At 28.5% G+C, this 17832-nt stretch overlaps 1 protein-coding gene across 1 annotated transcript in view; it reads right to left on the bottom strand.

Annotated features, from left to right (window-relative positions):
* Positions 1 to 2206: 2206 nt before the first annotated feature.
* Positions 2207 to 17832, bottom strand: part of LOC108690855 — a 19840-nt gene continuing 4214 nt past the window's right edge. Inside the window, exons 8-21 of the mRNA XM_018198365.1 lie at positions 17387 to 17818; positions 16788 to 17089; positions 14342 to 14625; positions 13611 to 13836; positions 13084 to 13181; positions 12820 to 12977; positions 12195 to 12512; positions 11941 to 12090; positions 10888 to 11161; positions 10101 to 10488; positions 9749 to 10034; positions 8907 to 9226; positions 2499 to 2721; positions 2207 to 2370 (exon numbers count right to left, since the gene is read on the bottom strand). Coding sequence (XP_018053854.1) covers positions 2207 to 2370; positions 2499 to 2721; positions 8907 to 9226; positions 9749 to 10034; positions 10101 to 10488; positions 10888 to 11161; positions 11941 to 12090; positions 12195 to 12512; positions 12820 to 12977; positions 13084 to 13181; positions 13611 to 13836; positions 14342 to 14625; positions 16788 to 17089; positions 17387 to 17818 — 3623 coding nt within the window. The remainder of the gene's footprint in view (positions 2371 to 2498; positions 2722 to 8906; positions 9227 to 9748; positions 10035 to 10100; positions 10489 to 10887; positions 11162 to 11940; positions 12091 to 12194; positions 12513 to 12819; positions 12978 to 13083; positions 13182 to 13610; positions 13837 to 14341; positions 14626 to 16787; positions 17090 to 17386; positions 17819 to 17832) is intronic.

The raw sequence follows: 17832 nt of genomic DNA, 5'->3' as shown, positions 1-17832 counted from the left end.
TCAAAATTTTCGGAAACGTTAATAGTAGTAGTTGAAGAACTGATTTATAGATTTGTTTTAAACGTTTTGTCTACAGACTCCATCTATAACAAATGCGGATATGCAATTTGCAAATATGAAATTTGCAACTAAAACTTCTATAGCAAAAAGGCTCTCGAAAAATTAAGTCAAAAAGTTATTCGTAAAGTTTTAAGCAATAGTTTTTGAGATAATAAAAGTATAAAATGTGACTAATTACAGATTACGTGTCGAAGACAAGTTTCTCTTGTCTTTATAGCTAAACTACTGAGAAAATTACAATATAATTATAATATTCATAATTAAGAGAATTGCCTACATTTTGCTAAAGAGTGACATTTTAAACAAAAACGCAAAATAGGTGTTTTTAATATTTCATTCAATGTGTATTGCTGAAATACAGATAATCTTATTTATTATAATGTTTCAAGGTTCAAATTACAAAATCCGACTCTTTAGTAGGCTTCACAGCTTCATAAAACATTCAATACAAGTTTTGTGGCCAAATATTTGTTTGACAAAAGATAATAATAAGAATACAAACATGATAAAATGTAGATATATATTTACTCCCAATTGAAATGTAAATGAATTTTCTTGTCGCCGATTCTAAAATGTAGTCTGTAATTAAATCATTGTATTTAAACTCTTTTTTTGTATTAAATTGTATATTGTTTATAATATAAATTTGCAAATAACTTTTTTACTTAATTTTTCGAAAACTTTCTAATATTTTGATTTCTGGACATCCTGTATACATGAAAATTAGAATTTTAGCTAGAACATTTTTAAATATATAAATTCAATTTTTTTACAAATTCTTTGACATTAATTCAAATGTTATTTATTGCTTCCTTCATGATTTCTTATATATTTATTTTAAATCATGATATCAGATATTTTTCACATATTATTCATCTCTTTATATATCTTTTTCGCAATTAAAAAAATTAGTCAAGAATTATTGTCATTATTTTATCAAATATGAAATTTGACTATTTGATGTATGTTTACCTGATTTTATTTAATTATAATTCGAATGATGACAAAAAAACAACTCTGATAAGTTAATTAAATTACATATATCAAATATTATATATTTGTCTTGACATAAAAGTCTACTACTACTGTCTACTGTAAACTGAATTTTTTAATGAAATGTAAACGTTACATCTTCATTAGTTCATTATTGTATTATATATATAATGTCTCTATTATATGATTAATCATTTACTGCCATGATTAATTAAAAGCAATCCAGCAAAAATAAAATGAAATAATCTTGAAAAAATGTGAAGAAATTTTATCGAATGAAGAAACTTATTGTAATTTCTTAATTAAATTTGTGCAGATATACGACCGAACATATTGTTAATAAATGCATATTAAAAATCATACGTTATGATTACTTTTCCACATTTTTTTATTCGTTTCTCACCAAAGCATTTCTATATTCTTAACACCGAAATAGAAAGTAAAAAAATTTATAATCGAATTATTTATCTTTACACTTACTTAATGTATAATTACGTAGTAATGATAACTTTAGGATCGTAAGCAGTCGATAATATATACTCGAAATTCTTTATCATCTAAAGACGTAAGAGTGAGCGTCGCTTCATACAATGGAGGAGTTGTTGGTAAAATATGTACGATCATTGGAACTTGCTGATTAGTTAGGCTCACATCTAGACATACATTATAAAAAAAAAAAACTTTCAATTGAAAATATATAAAATACAATTTATACATTAGATAAGATATGTGTAAATTGAAATATATACCTACATATTAAATGTATATAGAGAATGAAAAAAAGATGTATCTTAAAATTATACTACCGGATGTAGGAAAAAGCTGAAGAAATGGTAAAAGAAAAGAATTAATTTATTTTATGTAATATGAGAAAAATGCTTCTTAATTAAATGAAAAATAAAATTACATTCTATTCTTGCATTTCTAAAATTTAATTCTTGAATTCTCTCTTTTAATCGTTTATGATTTAAAAATTCTTGGAGAAAATTTTAGTTATATAAATATTAATTCTAAATTATCTAAAGAGTTTATAGCTAAATAATAACATAATATTTCTGTATTTTCGAATGAAATAGTAAAAATAAATTCTTTTACAAAGCTCTTTCAAATGAATTATTCTATGTAAATAGTAAAAAAATTTATGTCCTGAATCTTATTTACCTTGTATAGTAAAACATTCTGGTAAAATAAGAGGACTTGATTTATCCGAAATTGTAACTTTATATGTCACTGTGGTGTTAAAAACATGCATAAATTCGAGAGCTGCAAAATCACTTCTCATCAACCACTTTATTAATTGTAGCTCGATATAGGTATCTGAAAGCAACAAATAAAAACTAAGAAAAAAAGCAAGAACATAAATGACAATTTGTCAGAATAAATATATTAGAGTTATAAATAGATTAATAAGATAAACAAGTATTTTTAGATGTTATCTGACATACTCGAGTATTTGGACCAGAATAGATGTTCTCGCGGTTCGAGAGTTTTTTTAAACATTTCAATTACACATCTCCGAAATTGAACGTTACAGGATGGTATAGGTATGCTGATATTAAACGGACAAGCTCTTACGTCACTTCGCTGATTTGAGCAAACGCATTCTCCTTGAGCTGCCCATTGGACAACGATGCGATCGTTGACTGACTTTTGCCAAATCGAATTTATCTGTTGCGATCAACAAAAAATATCTAATTTTACAAGATATCAATGCCATTTTCTCAGAATCTAAATACATTTTCTCCACATTTTGCGTCGACCACATTTATAGACGACCTCGTACTTTAGTGTGTCGTAAAAGAATTCCTCGTACTTGTCAAGTGCTTACTTGAATAATAAAATCACCCGTTTTCGCTTGAAAAATCAACCAAAATGTTCGTTGCTTAGGTATAATACATGCCACACTGATTGATAAATGTGTTTCTGATGCACCCTCGGCGACGATTATTGATTCTTGATTTAAGAAAAGTCTTCTTGGTATTTTCCTGGCTCGCAATTCTTGCCATCGCGTCATTTTTAGAGTCACTAAAACGATTCGAGTTACGATTATGTCATATAATCGTAAATTATATATCATATATATAATTACTATAAAATTAAAAATAATGAATTTTTTTTAGGAACAATCCGAATATTATTACTAATATATAAATATAGCGTTTTTAGAATAAAGCTAACAAATAATTTAACACATTAAATGTTTCACGAGTTTAGATTTTAAAAAGTAGCTTTTGACAGATATTTATACTAGAAAACCTTTGATAAATTCTCCACGTTTTTTTTTTACGATAATCAGTCATAAAAATCTTTAGTGACAAAGAAGATTATTTCTTCTTACAAGGGTTGCTCGGCCGTTCGTCTGTCATCCATATATCATATTTTGCTGCATTTTGATAGGGTACACTGATTTTCAGATTTATCTCGACAATCTGGTATAATTTGCTGCGTATAGTATATTTGCTCGCAATTCCAAGATTATCGATACAACCCTCCAAAATGATAGTCTGATTTCTTCCAAAATATGGTCCAATAGCTCGTCCGCAAAGCATCAAATATGCTATTGAATTAAAAAATCCGATACGACACATGAGAAAGATCCCATTTTAAACAATTTGCATAAATTTTATTTGATTTAAATATCAAAAGTAATAGAGATGCTTTAAATTATTTTGTCAAGTTAAATAAAATAACCTACATAATCTGGATAAGCAAAGATAATTTAAATAAAATTTACCTCTGTTTTTCTGTATTTTCTTAGCATGAAATTGTATTTGTATTTGGCCGCAATCGTGCGCATTTAAATGTAAGATCGACACGGGCCTCAGGATAGTAAAAAAATTATTGTCATTGTTTATGAGCAATAATAAGTAATTTACAATGTTATCTGTCGGATTTGAAATGTTTATTTGCTTCGTGATGATTTGGGATAGTGAACAATTAAATTTGATCTGTAAAGGTGAAGTAATATGTTATACACGTAATATATAAAACTATATATGTTTTTAGATTAAAGTTACTTTAAAAAGTAAAATTATTTAAAAAGTAAAAACATGAAATATCATAATGTAATGAGAGAGAAAATAAGCATTATAAAGCGTGATATCATGATTTTTTTTTATACAAACCTTGGCGCAAGGTACATATGTCGGTAAAACTTGGAAAAGATGGACGACCAGCATTAATATTTGAACTTGATTCGGATTAACCAGTTGCATCGGCGTAATAATGAAGCCTAGTCGTATTTTCCTCCAAGCAGTAATTAGGCAAATAGCGTTATGCAGCATCTAGATACAGTAAATTGCGAAAATTATGTAGTTTGCATTGTTTGCAATAGGACTATACGATAAAAAATTGAAGATAACATTAAAGGCTCAAAAACTGTTAAATCATTCAGAATGTCAATTAATTTTTTCTCCAATTTTTTTTACAATTATAATAATTTGCATAAATTTATAGAAAAAAATAACGCTGTTTATAAAAACTAACATCTGTTAAATCTATCTTCCAATAATAACTATTTAGTGTATTTAATTCAAAATTATTTTGTATTTATTAACGGTATTATCTTATACTAACAAGAAATACAAAGTTGCCTCGATATATGGATTTGGCTTAAGACTACATTTTAATGCCGAATAATAAAATTCACGAACATTATACTGTTAGATAAAAGATCTCGTCCTGACTCATAAAGTATTAATAAAAAGTTTATGCTTGTAATCTTATTAATTTACATTATCCTAATTAAAACTCGAATTTTAATGCACATAATTTTGATCGTTTCAGTTTTCAATGTATAATCTAATGTACGATTTCTTTTTAGCTTAAGCTTAATTTAAAGTCCAACGCTTAATGATTACCTCTTGTTGGCTTCTCGAGCAAATGTATAAATTGTTAAAATATTTGTCGATGAGAAAGGGACAATAGGCTGCGGTAACCGCAATTAGTACAAGGCTATCAGATAAATCATAATGAAAATTTTGAATCACTCGATATTTGGCCACATCCTGCTTTTCTTGCGGATTCATGTTTATATGACGATCAGTCATCCAATCTCGTTCGCGTTGTTGTTCGTAATGATATCGTAGCCAAGCTAACAAAAACTTTTCTTCTGAACAACGGTCGGAAGCGAGTTCACAGCTTGGCGAATTTGCAATACTCTCAATGGCTCTCTCATGAAGTTCATATTGCCTCGGCAAACTGAGAAAGGTATATCCAATTAGAGATGCAATTGTAAAATTACGCAATAACGAATCTCGATGTAAACAATACTATTGATTCCCGATACCCTGTGGATCTCGGCGATATCCAGAATTTATACTCGTGTATTCCACGGAGCACGAGACACTTGTATGTTTGCAAAGTTACATCCAACCAGCATTGTTTATTTCGCAATTCGAATAATTGTCGCGACAATCGTTTATGTGATGCACAACTTGTATTTAAATTTTTTCTTTGTGCCTGTAATATAAAAAAAATTAATCAACATATGGATCTTTGAGATCTGATTTGATGGAGTTGTATAGTTTAGCTAAAAGCTTTTTTCTTATATTCTTTAATTCTTATTATTCTAAAAAAGAAAGAAATTATCATAATTTACAACTTTATAACTAACTAACTAACTTTATAAGTAACTAACATTGCTCTGTACAATGTCAATGCTAATTAGATAATCATCATAATTTAGGAGAAATTGTGGCAAAATGTGAACTAAATATGCTCCTTGAGACAGAAGAAAGTCCAGTATTTTGTTATACAACTGGAGAATATAATTTATTCTTTCGATGTCATTTTCAGGTAACAGTTTTTTCTTTGATCTTGAATAAAAAAATAGCAATGTACTTGAAAGGAAGGACATATGTATAAATGCATGAATATTACAATATTACAATTTTCCCAAGTAAGTATGAATGTTTGGTCCTACGATTGATTCGAGGACATTGATGAACGACAATATAATTGCATCTTTTTCCTGTTTAGAATGTCCCGCGTAAGATCGTTTTTTTATACAGAAATACGAAAAAGCTGCCATAATGCCATAAGAAATGTTTGGATAAAAGCGAAATTTCAATGGACCCGAATACATCCATTCTTCCATAATTGTTATTATTCTCTCCACATGTTTCTCGCAGTCACTAATAAAAATAAACACATGCAAAATGTTTGTAAAACAGATATACGTTACATGTTATAATATTTGTACAATAAATTATTCACTTCTGCATAATTTTAATGAACTATTAAATTGATTTTTTTAATATTCAAATTTATATTGGTTTTTAAATTTTCAAAAAATATTTAAAATCAGGAAGGATACAAAAAATTCTCTCATTTTAGTTAAACAGTAAAATTATTATATTTTATCTTATAAACTTACATTTTTTCATAATAATTGTTTGTATTAAAATTAACTAATTCAATTAATTAATTTTCATTAAAGTAAAAAGATCTGCTTTATATTTAAATTTAAGGAAAAACAATTCAAAATTATTTTAAACTCTTTTATTCTTATATATAAATTTATCTTCAATTCTGGCTTTAATTCAATTTATTTTAAGTTCTTTAATTACAGTGATTTCTTATTTTTTCAAATTTACTCATTTTGATCGTTGACGGAATAGCTAGAAAACAATAACCTTTCGAAATATCTGTAATTCCTTGTTCCAAAAGCAGAAAACACAGAAGATTTTTTGTCAATCGATATTCGTTTATCATCTAGCGTTTGTTTTTCATATACTTGCATATTCTTGTATATACCTATTTCAATATCAGTCATTTGTTTGTAATGTAAATTCGATTTTGTTCTTTTAACAATACTTCTCTTTTGATTATCAAAATGCGATATAATATTCGTATTGAATTTCGATTCAAATATTTCGTTCTAGATTTAAATAAATTTAAACTATATATTAAATATACATATAAATGAAATATATAGTAATTGATTTTAAACAAGAGTACAGCAGAAAGAGAAAGAGAGAGAGAGAGAGAGAGAGAGAGAGAGAGAGAGAGAGAGAGAGAGAGAGAGAGAGACAGAGAGACAGAGAGACAGAGAGCTCAAATAATTAAAACAAAATAATAACTATAAACAATCAAGCTGGTGCTTTGTAATTATACACTAATCATTATAAAATAGAATACATGATCATTATAAAATAAAAAACAAACATAATGCACGCAAACGAAATGCATTTTGACCTCTATCAGATAATCTTTAGTACACATAAACAAGAATGAATAAATCCATAATAGAAATTGCATTATTATTAATCGTTAAACAGTTTTGATTTACATTAAAATGTCAAAACTTGTGGCAGGTACAGTAATATATCTAAATATATATGTCAGTATATATTTAAGTTTTTTTCTAAATAAGTATTATAAAAAAGGCTAAAAAATATAAATTATAAAATTATAATATTTCTCAATTCTAAAGAATAAAAATTAAAATAAGACTGATATATCATTCTAATAAATTAAATTTCCAATACCACACAAAATAGGTTTTACTTATTTTTATTAGTTTATGTCAGAATTCATGATTAAATTTTATTCATTCATATTAAAATTTGAATTTAATGAAATTATATTGATAATCATTTCCTTCTGAAGTATTTTGGCAAATTAAAAAGTGAAAAAATAAAAACATACTACTCTGTGGTTATCAGGAATTTCTTCAATGTCATCATCTTTTAAGCTTTCTAATAATATTGATGGACATGAGATGGATATATGTTTTTTTGAATATGTCTCATCAAAGCTGGACTTTATAGAATGTATGTACGTTGTTAACAAATTATTATCCGCTGTTGCATATATCGTTAAAAAACACACAGCAAGTTGATTATCATCCGAAAATTCAATTATTGAGCAAAACGATACTGGTTGATTACTCTTAAACGTTACTTTTGCTTCCAGTTCTACATACCTTGCAACAAAAAACAAAACAATTTTAAATAATTTTAAAATTCTTACATATAGAATTGCTTTTTGTGAAAAAAGTAATTCTATGCTAATATTTTCTAAATATTATTAAATTATAATTATTTATTAATATTTTTAATAATATAAATAACAAGAGAAAATATTTCAACTTACGATTGAGGAGGGACGACATTACCGTTTGGAAAGTCAACGCGCAACAACTCATTTTTGTAATCGCCGCTGCATCGCGGCGTCGTTAAAAAGTTCGGCCGTATAAACGCCGTATTATCAAAGTGCTTTGCTCGGATTCTAAACTTTTCCTCTACTTCCGTGCCGAGAGGAACAGGCATAAAATATATCTCCGTTGGCTCAACGTCGATCGAACTGGCGGGAAACTCGCCGTTGAGACGTAATTTATTGAAGACGCCGTCGTCGAGCTCACCACGAATGTATATCGGTGCTTCTGCACTAAAACTGCCGCGTTTTCTCGGCTTGAATTCGAGAATGAAAGAGACGTTATCGCCAGGATGTAAGGTGCACTCGATCGCATCTGTTGTTCTTCCGATCTCCGTACCGTGAGACCATTTTATGGTGAACGGGCAATCAACTTTGTTAAATTCCTCGATATTTATTGATATTAATATTTCCCTTACCATTACTCGATTCTCTACAAACAATTCTTCAGATAGCTAAAGAGTAAAAACATGAATTTGAAATGCCTTAATTAGATGTAAAAATTTTTAATTGTACAATAAAATAGCTTAATATAAAATTTTTACTATCTACGTACAAAGATAAAAATATTTTATCTCGTATAGAAATTTTTTCTACACTTTTTTTTAATACATTTCTTTATGAATCTTTTTATATACAACTATTTGTGTTTCTATTTTTTGTATTTTTTTTATTTCATCGATGTAAAATCTTACTTCGTTAGTCAAAGTGTTGAATCGAAACAAAAGTTTGCTGAAGAAAATAATGCGGTCAGCCACGGTATAATCGATAGATACAGTCGGTAGTTTATCAGGTAACGTCGTCATGGAAAAACCTGATAAATGCATGTAATGAGCTTCATGCAATTTCAAAATTTCTGCTGGTCGAGTGCTCTTGGAATTCAACATCGATACTGGACCAAGCAGCTCATTTATCACAATCGGCAGATAGAAAGAACAACTGGCTAAATCGACTGGTTGAAAGTGCAAATAGAGGTTTTGACTTGTATCTGGGGCGATGGTTATCCCTTCCGTACCTTTTTGTTTATTGAATATATAAATCGCAATTAAATTACCAGATTTATTAAATAAAATTCATAATTTTTCGAGTTATTGAAGTTATTAAAGTTATAAATCTATCTTTCTTAAGCTGCGATCGATAATTATAATCTAAGGAATTCTTCAGCTTTTTGCTTTAAACTTTTAAATTGTGACGTTTTCAGTAAAAAGTTTCTGATGTTGCCGTAATCCTTAAGCCTTAAACAGGCTGACCAGATTTTAATTGTAAAATTTAAAAGATAAAGCCAATTAACGTCACAGCTCAGAGCTTTGAGCAAAAAGCTTAAAATCTTATTATACCTATTGTGTAATAAATTGGGACTAATTGTAAAAAAATTCTAATTGGATGTAATTGCTATTTCTTCATTGTAGATATTTTTTGCTTCATTTTAGGATACTTCGAATCCGCTTAACTATTTTCCTATTTTTTTATCATCTCTCATTCTTTCTAATCGTTTACAGGAGATACCTTTATTTCATTATTTTTATATTGCCATTACCTATTTCCGAACTCTTGTCATTTGCCGACAGAGAAATGCGAAACTCGGGATACTCTTCCAACAAAACCTGGAGTTTCAACAACGTTGTCCCAATGTTCGTGGCTGTTATCTGATGAGTTTGAAGAGCACCGATTCTGAGGCGTTTTATGTCTATTCGTTGCGGCACGAGTCTCAATCGCGGAAATGACACATTGCCATTTATTTTATACAGTAACTGTAGGCGTCCTTCAATCGTAACGGCAATTACGATAGTAAAGCGACAGCAAACGTCGAATGTAAGGTATATCTAACAAGCGGTAATGAATATTGTTTGCTTATTACGAAATATTATTACGATTGATGGAGAACTTACCTCAAGAATTGCAATACCGCGCGGAGATATTTTCCCTCGCAGTGGTTTAACATTGCAACCGCGTATCAATGAAGCGCTATCCACCTCATACGTCACCTCATTAAATTCAAAGTTTTGAAGAACGGCAATCACCTTCGTTGGCAAATTGAGAGGTATTTCCCCGAGATTCGCGTTATCATTTACGAATTCAACCTTCGGCACAAATTGCGATGCGCTAAGTCGCAGAGACACGCGACTTCCGCTCTCGCATATCATCATCGCTTGAATGTTCGAATTATCCTTCATGTTATTGTATTCGTAGTGCACGTAAGCGTGTAAAGTAGCATTACCCCGCACGGAACCGAATTCCGGTTCTATATAGAATCTAGACGTCGCTGGTATTTCCCACCTGTGACAATTTATCATTTTGCACTGCATTTAAACTATTTGAAATATTCGATAAGATTTATTATCAAGATTACAAGCGCTTGAAAACGATTCAATTATTCTTTAGAGTTAAACACTTTAAAAATCTCCCATTATTATTGAGACATTGATTCAGGGAAATATCATATGTATGAACTCATTACATTAATATTAAATCAACAATCTATCTAAGAAAGAGAATCTGCAGCCATTTATACGCTACAATTACTCTACATTTTAATAAACTGCTATTTTATTTTTTCAGATATATACTCTTGTTAATAACTTTTTATAATAATTCTTTCACTCATTTTGAAACAATCTTTTTGTTAAACATTGTTTAAATTATTGTTATTTACACGCGGAAAGAAATACATTTTACCTGAAGTATATTTTCGCGTTCAATTTATTTATAATTCGAACAATAGAAGCTATTGGTTGATAAATTTCTCTCGACTGTTCTTTCACAAGTTCGATCTCTCTTTTATCGATACACAATTGTTTGCGAATAATGCAAGCAGTAATATTAAACTCGAAAGAGTGATTATGATTAATCACATAATTGATAGATCCAGTAAACTTGCCGCAAACTTTGTCCGCAAAATACTCGATTAATTTGGTCATCGTCGAGCCTGGTTGTAAGATCATTGAATCACCTTCCGGAAAGTGGATGCACTTGAGTGTAGTTACTAATTGTATCATCACTGGAATGTCGTTCGTATTCTTTACAACCAAACGACGATAGTTGAAACTATTCGATGCTACCTACCCCAATCACTCAATGTCCATGATTAAAATAATTTAACGAGCTTCTATCAGAATCATTGCTCTTATTCGTTCACGAAATCGATTACATTTTTTAAAATTGTATATGCAAGTCTATGAAAAATTTTTTATATAATAAGAAGGAACAAATAAAAAAGAAAAAAAGAGAGAAATGAAAAAAAAGCAGACATTAAAAATAAGTGTTTATAACTTATATATTATTTCTAACAATAAAAAATAAAACCTCTTTCTAAAATAATAAGTTTACAAGCAATTTTTTAATGATTTTTAAAACATCTGATCAATTTTATGAGTCATCTGTATCATATTTTGGATTACTTACTATTCCAAAGACGAAAGTGGTTGGATGAATGTGGACTTTATATATTTGTAAAGGCGATAAAGGTATCAGTACAGCTGCCTTGGTTGCGAAAATCGATTTCTTGAGCGAAGATTTTAAATCGTTTCCTGTAAATTTACACATTTGCGAATAATCTTTATATAACAGCTTCCATTTGGGTAAACTTAGAAGGCGTTTCATAATTTCTTCCTCGTCGTCAATTTTTTTTATTGGCAAACTTCTTTTACCTTTATTAAAAAAGTGATTTAATTTTTAAAATATTGAAGAATTTAAATTTTAATTTATGGAACTAACTTAACATAGACTTACTTAAAAGTCCCTTTTTGGACTTGAAAATAATATTCACCGTACATACAATAAAGTAACTTCCAACTTTTATTCTACTGAAACATCGTCTTGATACAGTCGAATCATAAGAATCTGCTGCGACATTAAAGAGCAATTTGAAGGAAGATTCAACTGTAAAAATAAATTCACAAGATAGAGCCTTGCTCGAACAATTTATCGAGATTCGAGGACACAAATAAGTCAACATGTTAACAAAATAAAAGAGCAATAATTACTGCTTTCTTTGCCGCAAATTTTAACAAGAACTTCGATCGACGTTTTAGGCATAAGTTTCACCCACTTCGGATAGCAGCGTACAGCTGCATTTGGCGCACATTCTAAATATATCGGTACAACAGCAGAAGGATTTGTCAGACGAAGCACGCGCTGCGCTATCTGGCCGACAATTAGGTCTCCAAAATAAAGAGTATCAGGTTCAAAATGTACTTGTATCGGTTCCACTTCACCGTAAAGATAAAGCTTTATGTCATAGATTTTTGAATCAATACTTGATATGTAAGGCATTAACATGGATGAAGTTTCCATTGAGTCTTCTGTTAAAATGTGTAACAAAATAATTAATTATTATTTTTATTACATAATTATTCAAGAAGTTATCCAAAAAGTCCAAGAAAAATGATCTAAAGATGTTATTTATATGTATAAAATAAGCATGAAGTTATGTTAATAAACTTTATAAGATATTAAATTGTTTAAAAGTATTACTCACCTATGTAAATTTTTTGTGATGATAACTTATCCATTGAAATATCTTTTATAGGATCAATCCCTGTAGAAACATTATTTAAATAAAGATTTGTTCAGTTGACTTCGATGCAAAATAAACTAAAAGAGACACACTGATGATATTTTCCGATTCGATATAATGTACCCTGACTATTCTAATAAATTGCATGAAATCTCTATTCTTCTGATTTGGATATTTAGTTTCACACTTTCTCCATTGCTTTTGCTCCTGCTCTTTTCTTCGTTGCGATAATATATTTATTGGTGAAAATCTAGAATTATATATTAATAGATATTGTTTTTAATGTACGTGTATGTAAAATATTTATTTCTTTTATAGTTTTATATAATATACAACAATAAAATAATTATACTTACTTTACTTCAAAAATGATACCTTGAAATGGATCTAATCGCCCTTCAAACGGATGAATTTCAAAGATATTATAAATCGGATGTTGCTTGCGATCGATATCCTATAAAAATAGTTTTAATTTAATAAAACTTACTCCTTATTTCTGAGTCAGATTGATTAAGAGCATAAGTCAGTGGCGGAATAAATAAATATAAATTCACGTAAGATTTACATATATTTCAAAGATTCCAATTTAATTACATTAATTTTAGTTATCTGCGTTCAATTTTTCTTTTATTTGTTAATATTGTAACAAAATATTTAATAATTCTAGATAGGAACTTTTATGACATTTAAATAAATAATTCTAATTTATTAAATTTATTATCATTTCTACTTAAATCTTTAATCTTCTATAAATTTTAGACATAAATACTTTAAGTAGAGTGCCAATATTATTTTACTTTCACTTTAAGCTTCTAAGCATTGCTTTTGATAATCCGCTACTGGCTAAAATTTCTTTTTTTTTTGTAACGATCGTATTTCGTACCGGAATGCATTTTACTTCGTTATCAATTTCACCAAGAACAACATAACTGGATGCTCGAGACGAAAGATTACGCAGGACAAAAGTATCGTGCCTACAGGTATTTTCTATCGTAGGTGGAAAATCTATGAGGGTAAAATCTCCAGTCGTATTCGGATGATAAACTACTAATTTCGGCTCGATTACACGCACTTTGATGGGAACGCGTATATTTGGAGTAGACTTAATCCTGAAAAAGTTTATACGAATCTTTCTTACAATGACAAAAATTACGATGACGAACAGCAAAGATATTTTACCAAAATTCGCTATAAAAGATGCCTTCGTTTATGCCCATTAATTTAATTTGAAGTATTATTTTTTTTTGTAGTTTGATTCTTCCACGAAGAGGTTTTATTATTAAGTCTAGATCATTTTGCCCGAGATCGATTGAAAATCTGGAAAATTTTAAATTTTTACCAATTTATCTCAAACTTTATTTTATATTTAAACTTTCTCATTTGAAAATATAAATTATACAAAAAATCTGATTAAAGTTAATTCATATTTTATGTAAACAATATAAAAATTATCTTCATAATCTAAAATTATTGTCTTTTATATGATGAAGAATTAATTAAAAATCGAAAAAAACATGAAAACATTTTTCTAATAAAAATTTTTAAAACGTATTATCTTTTTTAATGCAATTGTATTTCTAATGTCCAAAAAATTTCTATAAATACCATAAATACCTGGTACTTTTGTTTCCTTCGTTATGGATTGTTAATATTTTTAAACCGATATAGCCAATATCGATAATACCAAAGTCAACTGACTTCGGTTCGATGTTGATATGTTCGGTGGCAAAGTTAGATATTACTTGATAATCGAAAATCTTTCCATTGATTTCAATCGGAATTATTACATTCGGAATTATGCGTTTAGTCATTCTTTTAAACGTGTAAGTCACATATGTTATTATACTTAATCCAGGATTCACTCGTATTCCACTTTTCTGAGTTTTTATTTGAAAATTCTTTCGAGAAATGATAATCATTGAGAATTTCTCTTATTTCTTAAAATGTTTAATTATGACTTACGCAGATTAGACATATTTACTATAGAATTTAGCGGGTAGATTCTGATAAACGCTGGTTTACATCCGACATTTTTGATAATAATACGCTCTCGATGAGTAATTCCTTCGAAGGTTTCGTTGAATTTTATATGACTCGGTGAGATGTATACATCATCATATCTTATACCTGACTCATGTATAGTGGGTGCTATCTGCATTTTCTTTCCCTTTTGCATCGAAATGGTCAACTTTGTGATGTAATATTAATATACAAATTAAAACATGATATCTTCAGAAAATGGCATTAGATAGAAATATTGTACGATTATCGATTTATCAATTTTTAAAAAGTATTTTATTTTTTCTTAAAAAAACTGATTTATTAAAGTTGATCTTGTTTATAAATCCGCATTTTTCTATTTTGTATGTTTAGTGTATCTAGCTTATATAAAACATGTTGTTCGTTTTAATTTTATTATACTTACAGTCGTTGTTGAAAGATTCGTCATACTAAAACACGGAATTGTAATACTTATACTAAAAAGATTGATCGATTAGATGAATCAATTATTTAAACATGCACGTCTTTAATTAATATTTGCAAAATTATAAATCTTATATTATTTTATATTTGACATGTTGTCAATAGGCTATTCATTTCTGCTGTTCAAGAGAAAATATTCTTTTGTTTCCGAGAAAAGGAAATAAAAAGGGATATATATGGTAGAAGGAAGTAAGTGTACTCGTTCTCAAAATGAATTTTGTATGTTCTGTGCATTTTTAATCCGGAAAAAGTAATAGATAAATTATATTCAAATTCACAATGTAATGCAAGATTTATCAAATTCTAAGCATCAAAAAGATTAAAGAGCATTAAAAAGATGATAATAATAAAACAGTGATTCATAATTTTTATATTCTATTGCGTACGCATTCTATTTCAAATAAATAAGTAATGCGGATGTTTGCTTTAATATGTCATCGCCGCAATACGTTTACATATCATTAATCTCAAAAGTTAATTACACATGCGAACTGCTGAATTATTAGCAATTTCGAGAGATAAAAATCCGGAGCGACATACATACTATCTTCTTGCTCGAGCATAGTGTGAATGATAGCACGTAATCTCATCGTCGCGGCACAAGTCAGCGATCTTACGTAAACAAAAATGCGTTGTACACAGCCACAAATACGCAACAAGATTATATTCTAAATGAAATTATTTAATTCTTTATAATATAAATTTACCTAAACATTTTACTTTTTACATTTGATAAATAATTTTGTTTATCGTTTAATATCCTATGATAAACAATTTATTAAATCTAACATAAAGATTATAGTTTTATTTAATCAAAAATATTAATCTAAATTATTTTATCATTATTTTGTACCAAACTTTAGCATTTTCAGAGAAATAACATTACGTTATTTTAAATAAATAAATCGAGAAAATTTAACTTTGAATATTAACCATTTAAACATTAGCATACCTGAGTTCTTTACCATGAATAATATTAATAAAAACGATATTTAATTTTTCGATGTAATAATTTAATGAATAATCAATGACTGGTATCAATGATTTAGGTATATAAGTAATCTAATTTTTTAAATTAATACATATACATACTTGCAGTATGTATACTTTAAAATATGTTATATATTATGTATAACAAATATTTATAGTTTAATTTTATTTAACTATATATTATAATTGGAATCAATTTAATTTATTATCGCTTAAACAACGATGTTATCTCTATTTGGATGTTGATCAAAATCAGGTAAGCCGATTGTAGGCAAGCTCTCAATAATTTTATGAATCCAATTGACGTACATAGAAACCTATACAATCATAATAAATATTAAACAAAATAATATATAATCTAATAATATTATAAATTATGTAAATTATTAATATTATAAATAACATAATTTATTAATATAATAAATGATAAATTAATGTAATTATTGTACGTGAAAAAATATAATAAAAAAATATAATAAAATGCATTACAGATTTTATGTAAGGGTAACTTACGGATGACAAAATTATATATTGTAGCTGGAACTTAACATATTCAACATTTATAAGAATATTTATATTATTATACCTTTGTGAAAACAGCATAGAAATTCGGATCACATACGTTGGTACCCAGTTTTCGTGGGCTCACAGAAACAACTCCGTGAATTTCCCAGACACTGGAATTCGGTCGCTGAAGCACCAAACCTCCACCGCTATCTCCATTGCATACTCCAGTACCATTCGCCCATCCGGCGCAAAAGGAAGTGTAAGTCAAATATTTTCGGAAATCTCTATTTTGGTTTTTACGACACTCATCGTCGGAAATGATTTTTACTGTAGTTACCCTCAAGACTGAACTAAATGTGTTGTTCTCCGTTAACCCCATGCCTGAAAAATATCTCACGTTCCAGGAACTGTTAAAAAGATCCATTTATTAACTATGATTGTTGCCAATCATAGTTAGCAACATAGATCTTTTTATCTTTAATTAGTGAACTTTAAACTTGTAGAATTAATTACGTTTCTTTTAAAAGAAATGCGTTACGTGAATAATTTGTAAAGAATTTCTAAAGAATTTATTGAACATATTAAATAAAAAAAAATTATATGTGATATTTTTGATCAAAAATATTTAATTTTCTCAATATCTTTATTCTCTAATTTTATCAAATTTTTAAAATTTACCGGCAACTAGTCCAAGACCACTGTTTCGTTGATATTCCAGTAATATCGAATCAGAATTCCAAGGAATGCAAACTGGTCCAACGACCATATTAATAGTCACAACTTTTTTCAAAATCAGCAACGCGATATCCGAACCATAATTACTTTCATAATCTTGATACGCATTCTGCAATTTGATGCTTTCCACATCGATCACTTGCGCGTTTTCCCCTATTTGATTTAAGTCACTCGAGAGAATCCCGAAAGCAACACGTATCGTATCTGCAGCAGTCTTCCAAACGCAATGACCTGCAGTTAACACAACGCGTTCTGCTATCAATGTGCCGCCGCAAAAGAAACTCCACTGACCATCCTCATGTGAAAAAAGAGTGGCTTGCCATGGTAGTGTCTCTTCTTTTTCAACACTCCAACCCTTTACAATTAGTGCTGCCGCTAAGAATATTAAT

This window comes from Atta colombica, unplaced genomic scaffold, assembly GCF_001594045.1.
Source record: "Atta colombica isolate Treedump-2 unplaced genomic scaffold, Acol1.0 scaffold38, whole genome shotgun sequence".
Taxonomy (NCBI): domain Eukaryota; kingdom Metazoa; phylum Arthropoda; class Insecta; order Hymenoptera; family Formicidae; genus Atta; species Atta colombica.
This window is presented reverse-complemented; position numbering and strand designations above follow the sequence as displayed.